General features: G+C 42.0%; 1 protein-coding gene across 1 annotated transcript; it reads left to right on the plus strand.

Annotated features, from left to right (window-relative positions):
- Nucleotides 1-7,846: 7,846 nt before the first annotated feature.
- On the plus strand, nucleotides 7,847-20,499 carry LOC148054707 (uncharacterized). The gene is made up of 5 exons (XM_087765503.1): nucleotides 7,847-8,438; nucleotides 8,893-9,128; nucleotides 9,905-11,703; nucleotides 12,995-13,135; nucleotides 15,708-20,499. The coding sequence occupies exons 1-5, from the start codon at nucleotides 8,028-8,030 to the stop codon at nucleotides 16,880-16,882; spliced, it is 3,762 nt and encodes a 1,253-aa protein (XP_087621629.1). The 5' UTR covers nucleotides 7,847-8,027; the 3' UTR covers nucleotides 16,883-20,499.
- Nucleotides 20,500-20,599: the final 100 nt, after the last annotated feature.

The raw sequence follows: 20,599 nt of genomic DNA on the forward strand, positions 1-20,599 counted from the left end.
GGCACCCAAAAAAAATAATCACCAAAATGCTCTGCTGGTTCCTGCCAGGGGCAACTCAGGCAAAGGCAAACAGCGGCAACCGAGGCAGGATTGAAACCCGGCTCTCCTGGCTCTGGGTCCAGCACCCAGCCAGGAGGTCACGGTGGTACTCTTGCCCTGCTTTCAAAAGGAAACAACAGCGAAATCTGTTACCGTGGCAACTTTGAGTGGTGACTGTTGCAGGAACAAACATTATGTATGCAAATAAAGGCATCCAGGCACAACAGCCTGCAAAAAAAAAAAAAATTAAAGCAAAGAGCCAGACTAATATTTGCCAAAATAAGAGCCTGAAGTAAGGCTCCTAGATCCATAGCTAGATCTTCAAATAAATAGTTTTGTTTCCAGAAGCTCTGAAAGACCACAAGAAAAGAAATTGAACTTTTCCTAAACACTTAGCTAGTTTATCTGATGTCTTATCAGAGCATCAAAACCTATTATTGAGATCTGGCTTTGAAAATGCAGCCTCATAGAAGCTGCTACTGTCTTTCTATATGAGCAGTGACTGAGCTCAGCTAAAGGCTTTTTGCATTATTTCATGCTTAATTTCATTTCAGGCAAGAAGCATTTATACAAACTAAATTGTTCTGGTTTTCTCCCATCCCTCCAAGTTCAACACGATTCATAGTCTCGGGCTGATTCTTATTGTGCTGCACCTTACTCTTTGCACAAGAGCATAGGGTAGACATGGGTCACAGCCAGCTTCTTGGCCTCACCTTACATTCAAAGAATACTAAAAAAAACCTCTACCAACTAATGGGCACAAATTTGTGCTTCTGTTCAGAGGAGATCCCTTATTGGAGAGCTACGAATGTGTCAGGCGCTGTGCAAGACTGCAGTGCGTTGATAGAGCTGTAAGGAACGTGCATGCACAGCCCTTTCCCCCAGTATACCTGACTCCAGCTCCCTCACTTTCCTTAGTGTTAAATTCACTCAAAACCTCAAGAGCTGCCCCCTCTCTTTTTTTTTTTCCTATTACACCAATAAGCCTCAATAAAGACCCTTGAACACCTCAACATGAGTCACGCACGTACTTACCAGGGTCTTGGAGCAAGTCTCAACCCGCTCTAAAATCTGAAACTGTTTTTTCTTTAATTTCTGACATATTAAATATTCAGGGATTATATTCAGTCCCCTATCAGAAGTCCTGACTTCATCACTGATAAGACATATGATTCCTTGAAGACGTGACAGCAGACTCATGGCTGTCTCTCTGTAGAGGCCTCAGTAACTCCGCAATCATTGGTTTCACACACAAGACAACACTTTCCTTGAGCTGTGGTTTTCTGGGCAACACTTAATTTCACCTACAACAGGGAGAAGATTGCCATAAACTGAAAAAAAAAGCGAGGCAGAAACTGAGTCCCACAGGTAACTATGGGCCAACCCAACTGAAAGGAAGCTGTCAACAAATCAAGAATGAATGTGAATACTACTTCTACTGTAACTACATCTCCTTTGTTTTAAAGAGGAAAGTATTTTTAATGATATTGCACTTTTTTCCCCTCCTTTTGTTGCTTCTTTGCAACAGAGGCAGCCTAAAGTCTTTCGTGGAGGATATGAATTTTTATTCTGCTCAAGTGTTCTTAGAAATAGCAGGAAGAGCTCGCCCAGACAGCCCTGAGGGACGCAGAAAACAGGCAGCCTTTTTTAAAAAGAAGACTTCCAGGAACTAACCTTCCACCTTGGCTTCGTGAGGAAATGAAGCTTGTGCAATTGCGGCCTCCCTGTCCTCTCTGAGCACCCAATCCTCTCCCCAGCCAAAACGCCTGACCCAGTTGTTAGCCAGTTGTTAGCATTTGGAAAGGGAGAGATCTTAAAGACGCCTTGAAAATTATGTTCTTTCGAGTTTTTTGAAAACCAGAAGTTAGGTAAAGGACAGAAATCCAAAAGCGTGCCGCCACTGAGGGAGGGGAAAGCCAAAACCAGCCCCGCTCAGCTCCTCGCTGCCCTTCGTCCTTGGTCACATTGTCCATGGGGAAGCTGAGGTCATTAAGAGAGAGGAAAGGGAACTGCAGAAAAACCTGAAGGAAACCAGACTCCATTAGCTCCATTGCTCAGACAGCAATTTGCTTAGTTAATTGCCAAAGTAAAACAAACATAGAAAGAAAAACATCTGGGAGGAAATATTGGTAAGAGGGATCTGACTGTAAATTTGCCTATCCCCCATTAGTCAACAGCCTCTCAGCTTCTGCAGCACAAGAAAGGCACAGGGGTTTCAGCTGTTATTTGTTTGGTTTTTAAAAAGCACACTTTAGGACTTGCTTTAAACAACAAACAGGGGTGAAGGAGGGCAAACAGACCAATTGCCCCATTTCCAGCACCTTTGAAACCATCTAAAGGTGAACGAGGTGCAGTGCACACCCTAAACCCAGCAAGCCTCTCCTGCACTGGGCAACGCTACTGTCCCCTCTGCGTCTTTCTCATTACTTTCAGGCAGGGTTGAATTAACTCTCCTTATGAGAAAGATCCACATCTGATCACAGGGAAACGTGATTTTTCCTTCTTTCCAGCAAAGCAGATAGGAACCGTCTAATATAAAGACAGAGCAATGGCAACAGCATCTGTATTAGTGGAGGGACAGCGCTGGATTTAACTGAGTGCTTTGAGCTAAATTCCGGGCTGGTGCCAGGGGAAGGGAGCTCCGTCCCAAACTGTCACATCAGCTAAGAGCAAGGCTAAACCGAGCCCATTGAGCGAGACAAAAAAACATTTTGAGGTTATTACAGCAACTTGTTTGAAAATTTGCTGTGGGAAGCCAGCAACGCCGGCTGAATGCAAAAGCTGAGCCCGGGAGCAGCAGCAGGCACCATAAATAAGGTTCTGTCAGCGTGGCCATTGTAAACCTTGTGTTCCTTGTTCGGTACATAAGCCACCCCCTTTTAAAAAAATCACAGGAGGCTGGAACTTGGCACGCCGGCCTCCATCCTGCCCCAGTGTTTGTACAAACCTTGGCTCTGCTCAGGCTCCTCCATTTGACCAAAAAAAGGGCAGAGGGAAGGGGGGAGAAAAAAAAAAAAACAAACCAGGATGACATTGCCAAAATATTTCAGTCAGTAGCTCCATGTGCCACGAAGGACAGCTTAGAGTAATATCAGCTGATAGGATTTCTAAAATCCCTTTTGAAGTGATGGCCCCTGTTTTTATTAATGGCTGGAGAGAGATGCAGGCAGTTTTAAAGATCTGCAGGTCTCACAGTTAATTTAACAAAAGGTGTAAAGCCAAAAGTCCTGCTTTATGGGCAGGCTCTAGCACCATCTCCTGTCTCCCTTCCTGCAGAGCCCAGCATTGAAAACAAAACCTTCCTACAACAGAGCATCTTTATTCAAGCCAATCTAGTGACCTTCTCCTTATTAAATAGCTAATGACTTTGAAAAGGCCAAAATTTAGTGTTATTTCAAGTTTTATCAAAAGATGATCTTTCGTCAAAAAAATGGAAGCTTTGAATTTACTCTGGTTTCCTCATTTCCAAAGTTGAAATGGAAAACAAAAAGACAGCACTTTAGAAAATGAAATCATTGAAGTAAATTCTTTCTTCTTAGTTTTTAACTCTCCCTAGGAAAAAAAAAAAAAAATCCAAGATGAAATAGTGAGGGCTTGTCTGAGCAGGAAAGTTTTATCTGCTAGATATATAGCTGTAACTATGTAAGTGCCTAAGTCCTTTTACTACAACCTCCTCCAGCTCAGTTTAAACACTTTGCAATGTCATAAGCTAAGCTTTAAAGAGGAAAAGAAAACCATAACTTGAAAAAAAAAATGCTTGTAGCAAAAGAACAGTGTTCACATGGGTAGTTAAAACCAAATTTAACCCTGGTATAAATTCATACCTTGGCTTTCATGTTTAAACTTTCCCACGTATACAATTTCTCAGAGGAAATATGAGGGTTTGGGAGGGAAGTGAAGTGGGAAGTGAAAATACTTTCCCACTGCAAAGCAGAATGAGAACTAGAAGCAAGTAAAGACAAGGTTTAAGAAGCAGCTTTCCCTCAGATGTTGTTCCTTTGTCCTTTCCGCTCTTTCCCCTGTTCATTTTAAAATAAGAGAAAAAGGAAGAAAACCTGAGGCAGCAACTCAAAGATAAACACGAGCATGTTTACAATTTATAAAATTAGGGATTTTTTTTTATTATTTTGAAGTAAGGCATGAAAAGAAACCCAACTCTTTTTCTGACACTTATCACAGATACCACAACCTTGACTTTCTCCATAATTTGCATTACGCCACACTAGACATCTGCCATTTGGCCCCACTGAATAGGCAAGGGGGGGGAAGCAACACCTCAGTGATGACACCAGGCTTCCTCCGTATTGAAAATAAAGTGTGCATCCCCCTTTAACACAGCCCTACCTCTGGACAGAGCGGTGAGCTGTTAGAAACGACCCTATTTAGTAAGTGAGGTAAAACGAATACTTATTGGAAATGAGTGTGTCTTGTGCCCCAAGACTTTTTATCCCTTATGCAGAAAGGGTGCGTTACCATGATCATGCTGGTTCCGACGGGCCTGTCACACAGGAGTGACATCAGTTTAGACACACGGGAACATACAAGCTCCTTTCTTCCCTCATATGCATTTGTGTCTTTCCCAACACCCAGTTACCGGCTTTCTGTCTTCCAGAAACAGACAATACATTTATTGCAACCATCCAAACAAAAACATCTCCCATATTTTGCATAAGACTCAATGCACCAACAGCCAATTTGCAGGCATATCTCTATATGTTACTAGGCAACTCCAACACAAGAGTCTTTTCCTGGAATATAATGGAAGTCAAAGGAAAAAGGTGGAAAACCCCTATACCGAACAATTCAGCAGAAAATGTGCTACCACCAGATTTCCTCTTATGTCAACCAAACCATTCTGAAACTGTCTGGCAAGTTATCAAGGTGCAGACTCCAGGGCTGTCAGCACTGCCAGCTTCAGATATTCAAAAAAATAATGAAACAGACCTCCTAAGAGAACCCAAAATACTATTTTTAAGTCACCCTCTGCTTGCTGAGTTTTCTGGGGGTACTGGGAAAATATCTAGATTTCCTTTGCGGCAGAGAAGGCAGCTGGAATATCACCCTGTCTTAAGAAGAAGTTAAAATTGCCAAGCAATTCCTTGATTCCAGGTGCTGGGGCTTTAACAGATATAAAACCCAAGCTCATCAGAAAACATTAGCTTTGTGGTAGAGGCCATAAAACTCAACCATTCTAGGCTATTTTGGATGTTGCAGGAGACCCTAAAGCCCTCCAAGCAGGCTTGCTAAACATCGCACAGAGAAGTATTGGACATTTGCTCCCCCCTTCCTCTAAGCAGGAGTGACAAGAGAGCAACTTAGGCAGGGGCAGCACAGGGAAACCAGACAGTCACGATTTCCATTTTACAAGTTTGTGTCTCCCCTCCCTTGTTTGATCACTCAGTCTTAGGGGAAAAAAAAAAGAAAAAGAAAAAAAGATAGAGAGTATATCCTTCAGTTGTGTTCTTTGGTGTTGCAGATAAAGATTTAGGGGTGGGCTTTTTTCCAGTTTCAGAATCATATCTGTGTAAATGTAGTACAGACTTGTAGGAAAAAGATTGTGTCTAAAGCTAGAGGTGAAGCAAAAGAAGTAAGCCCTTTATGTCTTTACGAGTACTTACAGGTGCCCCCAAGAGATCCTGTTTGATTCAGGTGAGCTTTGGATTACACTTACCCACCTTTATCTATGTACCTGGTTCAACTGAGTCTGGTCATGAAATCACATGAGAATGAAGTTATTCCATGAAACTTTTGATATTTCTTGGTTCTGGTTGGAAAAAATCAATACCTCGAGCCAGGAGTCCTTGTTTCTGGATGAGCTACATTTGTTCACAAGTTTTCCTGCATTTAGCCATAGAGTGGCGCTTTAGGTGGTTTCTGGTTTTATCAAAAGGGATTTACCCAATAGACCGCCACATGCCTGTGTCGCAATTTACCTAGAAAAATTAATTATGAGCTACTTTGTACTACAGTGAGAATTACAAGAAGTCTCCAGAGAAATTTTAGAAATCTAATTATTTTAAGTTTCCTTAGCACATTCACGGGAGTTTTAGTAAGTTTATATCCAGAGCACAAAGATAGCACACAATGTGAAAATATTCTGCCTCACCTGACACTACAGAGCAAATACAGGGTATTTGCTGCTGTCAAAGCCCATAAGTCAAAAGTTACTAAGGAGGGATCCAGTTAGGTGAAATGCTCCCTGGCAATTCCCCACGTGAAACGCAGGTGGGTCCGTGGGCTTTGGATCCCTGAATTGGGGCAGATGTTGCACTTCTGGAGGTGGTTTTGACTACTTTCAGCTCACAGCAACCCAGGGATCTTAGAGCGTTCCCATCATTTTAGAGCACACTGATGATTCACACATGGTTACATGGCAATATTTACTAAGCTCTCAGGAGGCAAATTCATTAGGAGAGATTAGTCAGCTGTCAAGCACCCATTCCCTTGCATAAGAATTATAGTCTCTAAATAAAAGTTCTCATCTCCAACTCGAACTTCCGCCCCACCACCTACTTGCTCTTTTCATAGTTTCATAATCAGTGAATGAGGACATGCCATTATGTTTTTAGAGACTGCAGAAGAAAGGAACATGGGAGACACTGACAATGAAGAAATGGAGATTTGAGCGCAGCATCTTGTTTCTCAGCGTAACTGAGCATAATCAAAGAAACGCATCTTTTGATTTACTCAGAGCCAATCACAGTTGCAACAGAAATAGACTTAGCTGGATACAGACTCATCCCCATCCAAAAGCAGCCAACAACCTCAAGCACATTCACTGAGCTCTGCACACCTATCAGTAGGGCAATTGGCTTTCTGTTTTTTCAGAGTATACTTCCAGTAGGACGCACTGCAAGCTCTAGTAAAGCACTGTGTTTCAGGAGATATCACACAAATTTTGTCTTTACATATGAACACCTGGAGCATTGATTTACATTACCATTTCTTGCTCTATCCAAAGCACACTCCACTTATCGCTAAAATGGAAGGGATCTGGGAATGGAGCATGATAGAAGGGCTGGCAACTACTACAAAGCACACTGCAAACATCCACAAACAGAAGCAAGAAAATAGTTGTGAAAAACCAGCAGAGCAAGACCTCGTTCCTAGATACATGGCCATTGAGTTTGCAGAGCCAATGCAAAGAGGGCCACGGTTTTCAAGACATCCTGCTGCGAGAGCTGTAAGGAGACAGGAGTACTCACTGCACAGTTTCTGCAGTCCTCTGGGTCCAAAAGATTGTTCATGCTTTTCCAGCTGTATCGATCGGTTTAGTAAGCATTGTTGCTGCCACCTACAAGTATTTTCTTCTTGTGTGCTTTTAAAGAAAGCTATCCTAAGTAGGATAAACCAAGCATATTGTATGCCCTTCTCATCTAAAAGTTGGAAGCCACTCGCAGGTTTATGAGAACCCCACACCTGCAGGAACTATTTTAGTACTTATTATTGCCTTTATCTCCTCTTGAAAAAGGAGCATCAAATGTAGCAAAAGTCCAGCCCTTGATGATACAAAGCAAAGGATATTGACTCTCAGCCTGCCTTTGCCCTCACCATTTGTTTGCTGTATGCCATACTCACCTTTCCCTTTGCTACCACTGTACCGCAAAATCCTGGCAGGTCAGGTTACTGCGCTGTCGATCTGGCTCTCCTCTAAGCCATATGTTGAAGGCCCCCCCTTGATGAGGCCCTAGTGTAGCATTTCATCTCCTAGAGACCAAGTAGGCTTTTAGCATGACAGAAGCAGAGATAGGAACAACAGCAAGTCTGAAGGAAACTGGGTTAAAAAGCATTATGAACTGGCTTTCTGCTACATGGTGTTTTCCCCTGAAAAACCTTCAGCTGAATGGAGCAGCTATGGTAAGTACCAAGACTTTTTAAAAGCCTATAACCCTCCCCAGATGTCACTGTGGCCCAAACAGACCAGCAGGGTTGTAAGGAATGCAGTGTGAAGCCTTGCCACATTTGACAGCTTTCTGCTTCCCGGCGGGATGGAGTTGACTGATCTGAAGTGCATGTGCATACGGGCTTGGTTTTTTCTTTCCCCTACAGCTCCACAGCGCAATGATGTAGCAGCAGCCGGCTGGCAGCGGCGCGCAGCCCCGGAGGCCCACTGGGTGAGGATGGATGCCTGCGGGGACCCAGCGGGCACCCACAACAGGTTTCCCACCGCAGGGTCCCCTTTGCTCCTGGGGATGCGAGTCTTACCCACGCTCCCTCTTCTCTTTGCACTGGTATCTGTCTGTGTAAACACGCCTGCTGTGGTTGCCAAGGGATCAAATAACAGACGTGAAGAAACAAAGAGCCTGCAAGGAATCCCAGACGCAACTGTCCTTATGGGAAAAATATTCTATTATCCCGTGCCAGTATTTGCCTTTCAGGGAACGATAACTCAGTACAAGGTAATGCTATTAAATACACTTCTTGGTACAATCCTGCAGCAAACGGGCATTCGCTTCATGTTTAAAATGAACTCATTAAAAATCTCCTAGAGAAGTGCCTCAGATGTACTAGAAATAAGTAGAACTGATGGCAAAATCTCACTATCAATCACTGCCAACATAGCAGTTACGTACTAAGCAAATAAACCCCCTACGTGACATGTATTTTATCTACCTGCAGCCTGAAGAATGCAGGGTCTTAAAAACACTGGACAGTAAGTGTTGCCACTACTTTAAAAAACACACAAAAGCACTACACAAAAAGTAAGGCACTGTTGTTTCTAGATTTTTAAATGGATCATTTGTGGCTGTTGCTGGACTTCTGTCCAGTTAGAACTCGCAATACGTAAAACTAGAGCAGTAACACCATTTCCTATCTCTAATTCTGCTTATCTGCCGTCCTCTTACGGAGCAGGTCACTTTAGCCAGTGGTGCAGATTTGCCAAAATGGTTGGACTTCAACCCCAATACAAACACACTGCAAGGACTGCCGATGGCAGGGGAGAGCGGAGTATACCTGCTGAACATAGCTGCCTCTGGAAGGACGCAGGCCCAGAAAACACCGAGAGCTGCTGCAAATTTCACCATCCACGTTCAGGACGGCATCCTGGACAGGGAGGGGAGCTTGAACCACATGCCAAACAGCTACCAGTGAGTACTGCTAGCTTCCAACAGCTTTTACCCTAATCAGTGGGAGGGGAAAAAAAAAACATTAAAAAAAGAGATGGGTGCTCGCTAACAGACACAGGGTGGTTTTTTCCTACCATGGAAGTATGACATTGAGGAAACAAAACCAAAGCAAACAAAAACCAAAACAAAACAAAAAAACCCAACCCAAAATATTGAATAAGCACATGTTGAAACTAAAAGCAGAAGGCTTCATTGCCCCAGAGCAGTAGTGCATGGCAAGCATGGGCATGAAGACAGCAAGCCCGGTGGCATTGGGGCACTGATTCTCCAGGTTGCCACTGCACAGGTGGCATCCAGCCTCCCTGCCCCAGTTAGGAACTGGAGCTCTTCTGTCAGCAGGGAGAGAAGCAGGGTCCCAGCAAGGCTCTGAATTGCCTCCACAGGACATGGTCTATTTCCACTGATGGTGCTTTCTTAAGTACCTACATTTGATGTCTAATGGACTGGGAATATCTCTTAATTACTTCCAAGTCCACATAATGAGGATAGCGTTTCGTAAATCCAGACTGTGCTGCTGTGTTCTAACGCAAGCAATGGGATCAAACTTATAGCTCACTGAAGTTAATGGAATGGGGAACATTCATATATCCAGTAGAAAGAAGTTTTGGACTTAGAGGTAAAATTTTAAGTGATGCATGTGCATAAGATCATAGACTAAATCCGAACAGTATCTTCACAAAAACAGGGGGGCAGATAAACAGCTCTTAACCAATGCAATTTTGGACTTTCAATAGCAGGTGTGGGAAGAAAGTTCCCATCACTGCTGCTGAAATCATTCTCTCTACTGGAGCAGAAACCCTGGAAGTACAGGAACGCCTCTACATCGTGTGCACGATGGCTGAATATCTCCACCTGGATTCCTCCCTACTAACCCTGTTGCAGTACACAGATTCGGCACACACAGGCTCGCAGAGCCTGCCCGTACTGGCTGAAGACACTGGGCAGATTGACTTTACGGTGAACCATTACGTAGGACTCTCCTGGCCTGTGAAGTGTGGAGAGTTTGCCACGCTTCATGAATTCATCCAAGTCCTGCGACACAACATTGACTCACGCCACCTCTCGCAGCTGCTAGGATATGAAATTGCAGGCTGGAGAATACTTAGGAGAGGTGATTATGAAAGAAAGTCTCCAAGACAACAACGTAGGCAATTAATGATCACGCCAACACCTACATTAAAACCAATTAGAATTACCCAGAGACCAGCTGCAGGAGATGCTTCCAGGCCTTTGTCCTCTACTGTGCCAAACCGCTTACTCACACAACTTGCGGTACCACCTACTCAGAGTTTATCATCTTTCCGTGAAGAAAGTATAACGATGGCAAGTTACAAGATGCAGAATAATATCCATTTTATAAGTCAAGAAAGTTTGGTCACCTTAGAAATGGACTCAGCACAGGACATGCCAACTAACCCACCAGCATCTATTATGTTTGCAGACTCTAACATTCCAGATCTTTCACCTTCGCTGATTGCTAAAACAACGCTTCTCTTCACTGAACTGGAAGTGCTCCCTACTAAAGCTTCTGGCACATCCTTGCTGTTAGAGCAGCCGGAGCCTCACATGTCTGAGACAGACTTGCATTTCCTTTCTAGTAAATCAGAAGTATCCACATACCATTTCCTATGGGACATCACTTCAGACGCAGACCAGCTTTCCAGGCCCAGGTACACTTGGGTGATAAACACTCTTCATGAATGGCCTCACAGCTCAGCAGAGGCATTTCCTTCTACAACAGAATTTTATGTATTTTTGCCAGAAGCAATGTCAGTATCAGAAGTGCCAGGTTACAGCGATGAGGCAAAAAGCCACTTTCCAGAAGTTGAAATTCTTTCTAGTGCATCCCTCTCTCTAGAAACACTGCCTTCGCTGTTCCCAAAAGCTTCAGTAAGAGCCACAACTTTGTCTGACTTCACATTTCCCATCGGTGACACATTTCCACCTGTGCTAGCAAGTAGCGGTCTGAGCCAAGTGTTCACTAATGACTATGAACAGTTATCTAAACCTTTTATGACTGTCCCACAGCCCAATGGGTTTCCATTTGCTGGAGGGAAAAGCACAGTTTCTCCTGTAACCCAGAGAGAAGCACAGACCCTCTGTCCCACATTGAATTTCAGTCCTGAAGCCTCAGCCTGCTTTTCTAGCATGTTACACAGCACTTTCCCTAGCAAAGCTGAAGCATCTCATCAACCAAGTCTGATCATTCTGTCCCATCCCGATGCTGCTCCAGTTCTTACTCTACCAGTAGACTTTTCTAGTTTTGGCATGCCTGAGCTATCCAGACCAACAAATAGACTTCATTCTTCTTACGGCGGCAGCATGCTCAGAACAGAGATGCAGTCTGCAAGTATTTTATCCAGCGGCACAAAGGAACTGCATTCAGAGAGAGATCTGCGAACAAGAAGGATTTTGCCAACCGTCACTGAGCCTACCCTGGAGTCACACAAAATCTCAGACTTCAAGTCAGATGCTGTAGAAGTACCTCTGGTGACTTTATTCAATGCCACTTCTCATCTGTCCAGCAGTATACCAGGTATGTTTAAGATTTGACTTTCCATTCATCTTCTTTCCTGCCCTGAGAGTCCTGACAGAATAGTTCGACACAGTTTCTTCTGGAAAAGCATGACTTCGCTGCATGAGGGATGTGTCAGCAGCAGTGTTCCTCATAAGGGAAAGTATTTTTTTTTTGCTCAAATTGGTTCAGATAACAGCTCAGCTGAACAATCAGACCCAGCTTTGGCCATCCTAAGGAAAGATGTGGACCCATTGAAAAAGCTCCGAAGGTACCCAAGCATGGTCAGAGGTCTAGAAAACATGACAAACAAATAATGAGTCTAGAAAACTGAGGAAAGATGCAGGTTTATGTAACAGTTTGCTGAAAAGATGAAAGAAGTGGTCTCGGTATCCCCTGGGGACTGAAGCAGTACTCACGACCTTCAATTGCAGTTAAGATGGTTTAAGTTAGACATTAGATAAACTTTCTCACAGTAAAGATGATAAAACATTAAGAGAGATGCTTGGCGAACATTGTCAAGGGTTTTTAAGAACAGAACAATAAATATTTATCAGAAATTACACAGAAGTAGTTGAGTATCCTACCAAGTGAAGAATTAGACCAGACACCCTTTATAGTCCACCTTCTCCTCCAACTGCATGAATCTGTGATGCAGGCTTAAGTATATACTAGTCTACAGAGATGGTATGTTTGTAGGACCAGTTGTATGTCTGCATCAGCTTATGTTACACCTGTAAAAAGGTACACATGGTAGATCTTCAACACTTACTATGTGCAGCATTCAGAGCCAAACTCTTCCTTCATTCTAGAGTGACCTGACTGCCCCTATTTTTGATGCGTTGACCTTGTTAATGCCCTTCAGAACCATCTCCTTTGTAAAACTTCACTAGACCTACGTTACAGTCCATACCCATAGCACAAGACCGTAGTCTGAAATATTTAGGTCCGCAATCAGGTGTCCAAGCAAGCATCTGTCAAAGCCCACAGATGGATAACACAGCCCTAACACGATACTGTTATTAACACCCTTGCAAACACAGGCAATCTAGAGATGTTAAAAATATCTTTCTGCTCCAGTGAGAGAAGCCACTTGGGCGAAGAGTTCCCCCATTTTCTAAATGGGAGGTTGAACTCCTGCTTCCTTCCCATGGTCCTTCCCATGCTGGCAAAGAGTTTTCAATCACACACCATAAAAGCTTTTAAACTACATTCCCCAACCTTATAGCAAATAATTAATGTAAGATCCCTTTTACATGAATCTTAAAAAAATCTTTCACCTTAAACTGTAATGATCTTCTCATTTTCACAGAGGTGGTTCAGACACTACTGCCATCGCATCAGGATCCAAGCACCGTGCTGTTTCCCACATCTGAAAGACTACAGTCTGTGGAAAGTGCATGGATTCTTCCTCCATTTTCTGTTTCACAAGAGCTTCAGAATATAACCCCAGGTAAAAAGAAGTTTACCTATCTGTTCTTACTTCTGAACATAGCTGTCATCAACCTTTTTATCCATCTTCCAAAGTATCTCTGGTTTCCTATACTAGAACCCATGCAGTCCTCAAACTATTATGACCTAAAGATTCATGTCCTTCTGAATTAATCCCTCCCGATTATTTACATTAGGTAACATATAAGGAGAGGATAAGATTAGGGCATGATTTTACTCAATCTTGGAAATTGGTCCCTATCCTAAAATGTAGAAAATACAAATACATGAGATCCAGAAAGGGCAGGAAGAAAGGAAATTTTTTGTCACAGGTTGCAGCAACTCCCCGCGTCCTAATTTTTTCCCTTACTCCTAGACTCTACCAGCAAACTTCACCTAACAGTCACAGAGAGAAGGTTTTCTTTTGTATTTGTCACCACGTTTGATCATCCTACAGCTTACTTGGTGTCCACTCACATATTCATAGGAGCTCTTCAAACTGGGCAGATGCACAGCACTCAAAGTAATCCTGTCCCCGGCAGGGTGTCTGCCACCTCCAGAAGTGGGGTGATGCTGAGACACCCAGTGCTCGCCTGATTAATCTGAAATTATTCTTGATGCTAGACATAACTCAATGGTATAAAGAAAAAACATTCTCAAAATCCCCCCCCCCCCATCTATGATTAGTGTTGGAAATAGAAGATGAAACAATAACATATTTTAATAATTACCTCATACACGAGCTCCATTTCAGAATCTGATGATGGAGCACTCGGACATCAGGGCTGTGACCGATTCTTTGCAGAGTTAAGAGTTGTTTCTTCAGGAATCGTGTGTTTCCCAAGAGGACACTTCATGTGGAAACATAATCACGAGCTTCTACGCTTTCTGAGGATCTCGGCTTATGCAAGCACACTCCCAGGGGTTCTTGCAAACTTAAGTGTTGGGAATGAAGGCAAATCAAGGCAACGCCTGATGACAGCCCTGCTAACGAGATATCTGTGCTACAGTCATTGATAGGTAAAGCACCACAGTGCCAGGCAGTCTCCTGCTGGGCAGCTTCGAACTGTAATCCAAACTCAGATTTTAGTAGACCATCCAATCATACGTGGAAGGGCCTTGAAGTTTACCTAAGCTTCCCCTAACAGAAAATGCGGGAAAAGAAAAATTCAAGCAAGGTGATATTTAAATGCTTTGATATTTAAAGCATTAGAAATGAGACATACTGAACTGCCACCATGAAGTAAATGCATCGCCTGAGAGGCAGATTGTGATATTTCTGTGTAAAAGTTACTGGAATAAGAGATTATTGTTTGGGAAGGCACTATACAAGACCCAACTAAGACAGAACAGTGTTGTGCATATGTACAACTCTTTACATAAACATATATCTAAATATGCTTAAGCAAATGAAGTTGTTAAGATGTGATCAAGGACAAGACTTTACAGTACTGTTAATAAGCTTAAGTTTCAGTAGAAGTGAGGCAAGTTCAGAATTTCCCTTATCAGTTCTCAGCGTCTGCCACGGTCATTCGCAGGTCAGCGGCTGTGTGAGGTGATGGGCACGCTGTCCATTGAAAAAACAAATGTCATCCACCCACTGGAATCCAGGCTAAGAAAGGACAACAGCTGAAGTGGCTTGCTTCTGATTTACAAGACATTATCAACTAGTTATCACACGATGTAAAGCAGATTTTAAGATAATTTATCTTTTATTTTCTATATTTTAGCTTTGAAGTAATCTGTTTAAGACTAAAATCTAAACTTAAACCTTTTTAATTGCTTTTGAGATTATCCTCTGATTATATGTTGAATTGGTCTTGTTAGCATTGGGTTTGGAAAAAATACAGATTAAACAAAACAGAGTGCTTTACTGGATTTTAGATAGTTATCACCCATGTATTTTCAGTCTAAGCCTCCCAAGGACTAGTACGTGATGCCCATTTAAGGATGCTGCAGAAACTCTAGATTACCAACACATTTCCATCTTAATGCAGTCAGTGAAAGTATTTAAAAAAGAAATCTTCAAACTGTCTTCCAAAATGATGCCATAGCTAAGTGGTTGCGCTCAGTTACTTCATAGGAAAGAATGACTTGCAATGTCTATCACAAAGGGAAATAAGGTAAGAAAAGTAGTGGGGAGTTCTGTTGACCCTAAATAAAATCCATAAGAAGCACTGTTTGTCAAAGAGGAGTCTAGAGGGCAACGTAACACTTCTCTTCTGAAAAGTGGTAGATGATATAACAAGGGGCAATAGCCACAAAACTGCATCTCAGGAGGTTCAGACATCAGTAGAACTTTTTCACTTGGGGGTAACGCAGCAATGGAACAAGTCACCCAGAAAGACTTGGGACCCTTCGTCCTCAGAAGTTTTTAAGACTCAGCTAGGCAAAGCCATGCTTGATCTCATTTTGTCTTGGCTACAGCTCTGCTTTGAGTGGGAGGTTGGCTAGATGACCTCCAGAGGTCCCTTCTAGCCAACAGGCTTGCTAATCCTATGAGGCTGATGAGATTTCTTTGCTATCATTCAGTATCAGATAGCTATTTTTCCCCTCATAATTCTTTCCTTTCCTTTTCTCCTTCCTCTCTAAAGGGCAAGCAAACACTTCCCCAAAGGTTGTTCATTCCATTAAATTCCTAACAGCAACTATCGGATGCCTCTTCTTTTTTCCTATACCTGCCAACACATTTTACGATGAGGAAGACGGCAACTCAACTCGGTTAGTTCTACGAATTATTCCAGCTGATGGCTCTCCATTGGGATCAGAAAGCTGGCTGCAATTTAACACCTCTCAGCAAACCATGCACGGCTATCCCCTTGATATTGATTTCCAGTACTCGCCTCAGGAGTTTGTGCTGTCTGCCACAGATTCAGGAGGACTGACTGCCTGGGAATCCTTCACCATTGAGCTTCTGAAGCCCACCAATGTACCATGCCACCTTTACACCATCAGAACAAAAAACAGCTACTACTCTTTCCTGAGAGAGAGGAAAAGGATTAGTTTGTTTCTAGAGAAGCTCTCCCTCTATTTGAACTCCAGCAGTCCCAAAGACATCATGGTGACCGCTCTCAAACCTGGGTCCACAGTAATCTCGTGGTATAACAGTCTGCTGTGTACAAGTGCCAACAGATCTTCCAGCTGGTGCGCAAAAGATGAAATCCAGGAAGCACTAGAGAAATTAAGAGTGCCGGATGGCTATGTTAGCCCACATTTTGTCCAAGCAATGTTGCCAGAATACAAAATTGATGTCATTTTCAACATTTCGTATAGTGGAGTCTGTTTTCCCACCACAAAGCCATTCAATGGGTCTTTCAACAGTACTGTGCCTACACTTCAAGACAAGAATGACTCCACGAGTAGGAAGACCCCATCTGCCTTACTAAGCAGTCTTTGTGTCACTGTCGGGGTGCTTCTGATAATATTGGTTTACTGGTTTTCAAAGTATCACAGGGAGGTTCCTGGATCACAGTCTGTGACTTTTCAGAGAAATTCCCAGTTAAACCATGCTGATGTGGAACTGGATGTCCTGAAACCTCGCAAAGCACCTGTACACGAGTGCAGGGCTTCACCATCACCTCAGTTATGGATACCACCTCCTGTATCACTCACCTCCCAAGAGCAGTATTCTAGGTCAGTAAGACTGCCTCACATCACACCATCTTTCCGGCCGCCAAAATACCAGCTCCCTCCCCATTACCAAGAGGGTATGACTACCCAGAATGACCAGGGCAATATCCACAGACTTAAGTTAAGATCTTTTAAATGATATTAAGAGCAAATCTATAAAAAGACAATTTGTACTAGAATGTACTATCCTTATTACTCAGAAAAAAGTCTAAGCAGTTAGAGATTTTATCATTTTTCAATTTAAAATAGAACATACTTCACCTATGCCTGACGAAGAGGCAGTAGCAAAATCAGAACCCTGAAACTAAGTACTAGAACAAAATGCCAAGTAAAGCAGGGAAAGGAATCTATAGATGAGGTGGGTAGAGCGATATGCCTGTACAAGTCAGGGCAAGAACATATACACCAAGCTGATGCTGGTGAGCATGAGGGGTCACAGGCGGTACTGAGTAAAACTCACTCCGTTATGACTCCCTGACTCATAAATACACCTTTTACATAGAAGGGGCAGAACTGTCAGAAGGACCATCACAAAACATGTTTCCACTGAAATTCAAAGGTGCTACAACCCTTGAGTCTCTATGCCATCTTGGAATTTTACATAAGTATTTTCAAAAAAATGCATCCAGTAATTGTCCCTCTCTCATGGGTGACATGTCCTCAATCTTGCAAAACTTTTTTTAGCGTTTCTATTAGATACCTTATATGTAGCATTTATAAAGGCAACGGTAGCTACTTAGCATGAAACTCTTCCTGGTCGGTAATTTTGTAATGTACTTTTTAAAACACATTTTAAAGTTACAGGCTTGCTTTCTTACAGTAAAACTGGCTCTCTTGTTTGCTTCCACCCATGACAGTTCAAGGACCATAGGGAAGAAAATGTGTAAAAATTTCTAAAAACTTTTCAAATATTTTTGAAATCCTTTCAGTTTAAGATATTAACATATACAAAATTTAATCCATAACTTAATTATCGGTTAAACTACTTAATCCATAACTTCCAATTTTAATCTGTAAACTGTTTTAGAACTGAGAAAATCTTTCAACCTGAAAGCACAGTGTGAAATAGGACCAAAGTACCACCACACAGAAAGGAAAGGAGATGCATACAGAATACCCTTTCCAGAACTGCCACAGGACTTCACCACAGAAGGTGGGTCCACAAAGAGCCTCAGACCACTGACATTACAACTCTGGAGATACAGTTTCACTAAGCTGTCTAGGCACAAGAACTCACAGGGTAACTATGCTGTCATGGTGTGCTCTTGCTGACATGGTACATAGTGGCCACCTATTGTTCTGATGAACCCCGAGCGAGCAGAAGGTATAGAAGCCACCCTGTATGCAGTTTGGGAGCAGGCTGCCAACCAGTCCCAAGGGAACCCAGCCCAGAGATAGATCTGGGAATGGTCTACAACCGGGAGATGAGAACAGCTCTCCAGTGGTCCACTATTATGTTATAGTGCAATTAATGTTTCCCAACAACCAGATGCCAGCATGATGTACTAACACAGGTCCCTGCAGCCTCAGCAGGCTTGCCTTCTCTCCAAACTTAGGATTCACACCACCCAGCAGTCCCAACAGTACAGCTCAACCAGTACTCATGCCATAGAAAGAGAATTTGAGCAGCTCACTAGCCACAAGTGTACCAAGAGCTACAGGACCAAAGTATTTGAACAGATTAAATTATATTTGTGTGTACATCGTACACGTACAAGCCACCTCTAGTTAAAACATATTTGTGGGAGCAGATGAACAACGTGCACTGGTTAGCTGGGCATATGAAAACGTTCCTAACATGTTCTGTTCTTTTTTTGGGACAGCAGTTGCTCTGTGAATATGACGGTAGTAACAGGCTTTACATCTTCTTGCATGAATGAGTAGCGCTTGTCTGGGTTTACACTGTTGAGTAACTTTTCGAATAAATACAAATTCCTTTAGATGACTACTTCAATGCTTTCCAGAAGCCATCCAGCTATAAACCAGCTCTGAAGTTTGATTTAAAAATCAACAAAGCAGCAGTAATTCACTGTAGTCAATAGTCTAGACATAAGATTGGAAAAAATATAAATCTAAAGGATTACTGCAGGAAACATCAGCCCTTGTAGTACCTCATGTCTCAGTAAGACTCTTCAAGTCAACCACCTTGGAGAATCAGGCCCCGCTCATTTAATCACTTAACAGTCTTACCTGGCAGATGTTCCAAAAGTGGAAAATGTAGTTAGTAAACAAACTAAACAAATACATACTTTAATAGCAGGTGCAGTATTCTTCTTCTCCTCTAATAAAGTGTTTAATTCCTGTGCATATTTAAGGACTACAGCTAAATATTAATGGCACATCAGGAGATGCAATACACACAATTCCCCAAGGCACAGGATAAGCTGTTCAGTTATACTTCTCTCAACTAGCAGAAATTGCAGAAAGCTGACATTTACTGCTCCCTAGGTTCCAGACTTTAAAACTCCTTTAGTAAAAAAAGAGAAATAGCCAAACTGATATGCAGTACAATCTCATTAAAAAAAACCTAGAAACTTATGAGAAACAATAATTCCATGGTAGTTTTCTCCATCAGAACATTTCAGACAGGATATCAAGAGATGTGGTGATGCAGGACATCCTATTTTCAATTAAGTAGTGAAAATAAAAGTCTTCAGACTTTAGGATTTCCAAAAATTACACACTGCTTCTGTAAAAGCTACGTAAGTTTTAGAATATGGTAAAAAAATATTATCATGCAAGTACTCTTTAATCACTCTGTTAAAATGGTTCTAAAATAATTTAACAGAAAACGCATCTGCATCACAGTGGCTCAATAATCACCCTGAAACTATACATGGTACTTTAACACAGCTGAAGAAAGGACTCAGCTACCAATGTAAGCAAAGAATACTTGAATGATATTTGTGTTCAGATCTAGTCATCACGGACTATGGTATTTAAAGTTTCAGGTGAAGAAATATGAATATATTAATTTAGTTTCAGAAAAGCTCACGAAGACACATCCTAAATCAATTTAAACTATAACATATGAAATCTGAGAGACCTTCAGTTGCTTATACAAGCTAGAATAAGGCAACAGATACAGATCAGAGGAAGGCTGATATACTCGGAGAGCTTAGCTATTAATCTTTCCTTAGCCCACTCAAGCTGACGCATTTGGAAGCCAACCCAAAATCTTACAAGGGATTAGATCACTCAGACATTGGGCAAGAGAGTTTTCCCATTTGAGAATTCTACTCTCGATTAAGAGAAAAAGAGGCTCTACTCAAAGAAATTGAAGACAGATCATCTACTTTGTCATTTCACAGCCATTAATATTCAGAATAAGTCTTCCCATGATGTTCAAAAAGCTACGACCTAAAACCACAGGTGTCTTAGAGGGCATATTTCATCAAAAAATAATTTAATGATTAGCAAAAATTTTATTTTACTTTTGCTTACAAACAAAGACTTAACTCCAGCACAACAACCTGAAAGGCTTTGCTTTCTAAAGATCATTTCTAGTAAGTTTTTAAAAGTCCTTAAACCAACAATTTTTATCTGTGAAACCACTCGCTCTCCCACCCCTTAGTTGAAAACTAAGACTGGCATTTTCTCAGCTCAGTGACTAGGTACTCAGTGTGCGGTCTTTTCCATAATTCTGGACTCCTGAGGAAGTTTCATATAAATAAAAGTATTAATGAACCAAAATTAACAATATTATCAGTTAATTATCAATTACTTGATTTTTTTTTTTTTAAACAGTCATCACCGATTTTGAAATATTAACCAATACTTATGGGAAAGGACTCCAAACTCTGACTAACATTTTTGATTACTTGATTTAGTCCATGGCAGCACAGGTTTTCTTCAT

Source organism: Nipponia nippon, unplaced genomic scaffold (assembly GCF_047370975.1).
Source record: "Nipponia nippon isolate SJK-2023a ecotype South Korea unplaced genomic scaffold, ASM4737097v1 scaffold_3, whole genome shotgun sequence".
In the NCBI taxonomy this organism is placed as follows: Eukaryota; Metazoa; Chordata; class Aves; order Pelecaniformes; family Threskiornithidae; genus Nipponia; species Nipponia nippon.

Excerpts from the sequence above, each read along its gene's own strand:
- LOC148054707 (XM_087765503.1), top strand. The coding sequence starts at position 8,028 with ATGGAGTTGACTGATCTGAAGTGCATGTGCATACGGGCTTGGTTTTTT. Across the intron at positions 8,439-8,892 it reads GAACGATAACTCAGTACAAG|GTCACTTTAGCCAGTGGTGC; the intron begins GTAATGCTATTA and ends CTTACGGAGCAG. Across the intron at positions 13,136-15,707 it reads GCTTCAGAATATAACCCCAG|GGCAAGCAAACACTTCCCCA; the intron begins GTAAAAAGAAGT and ends TCCTCTCTAAAG.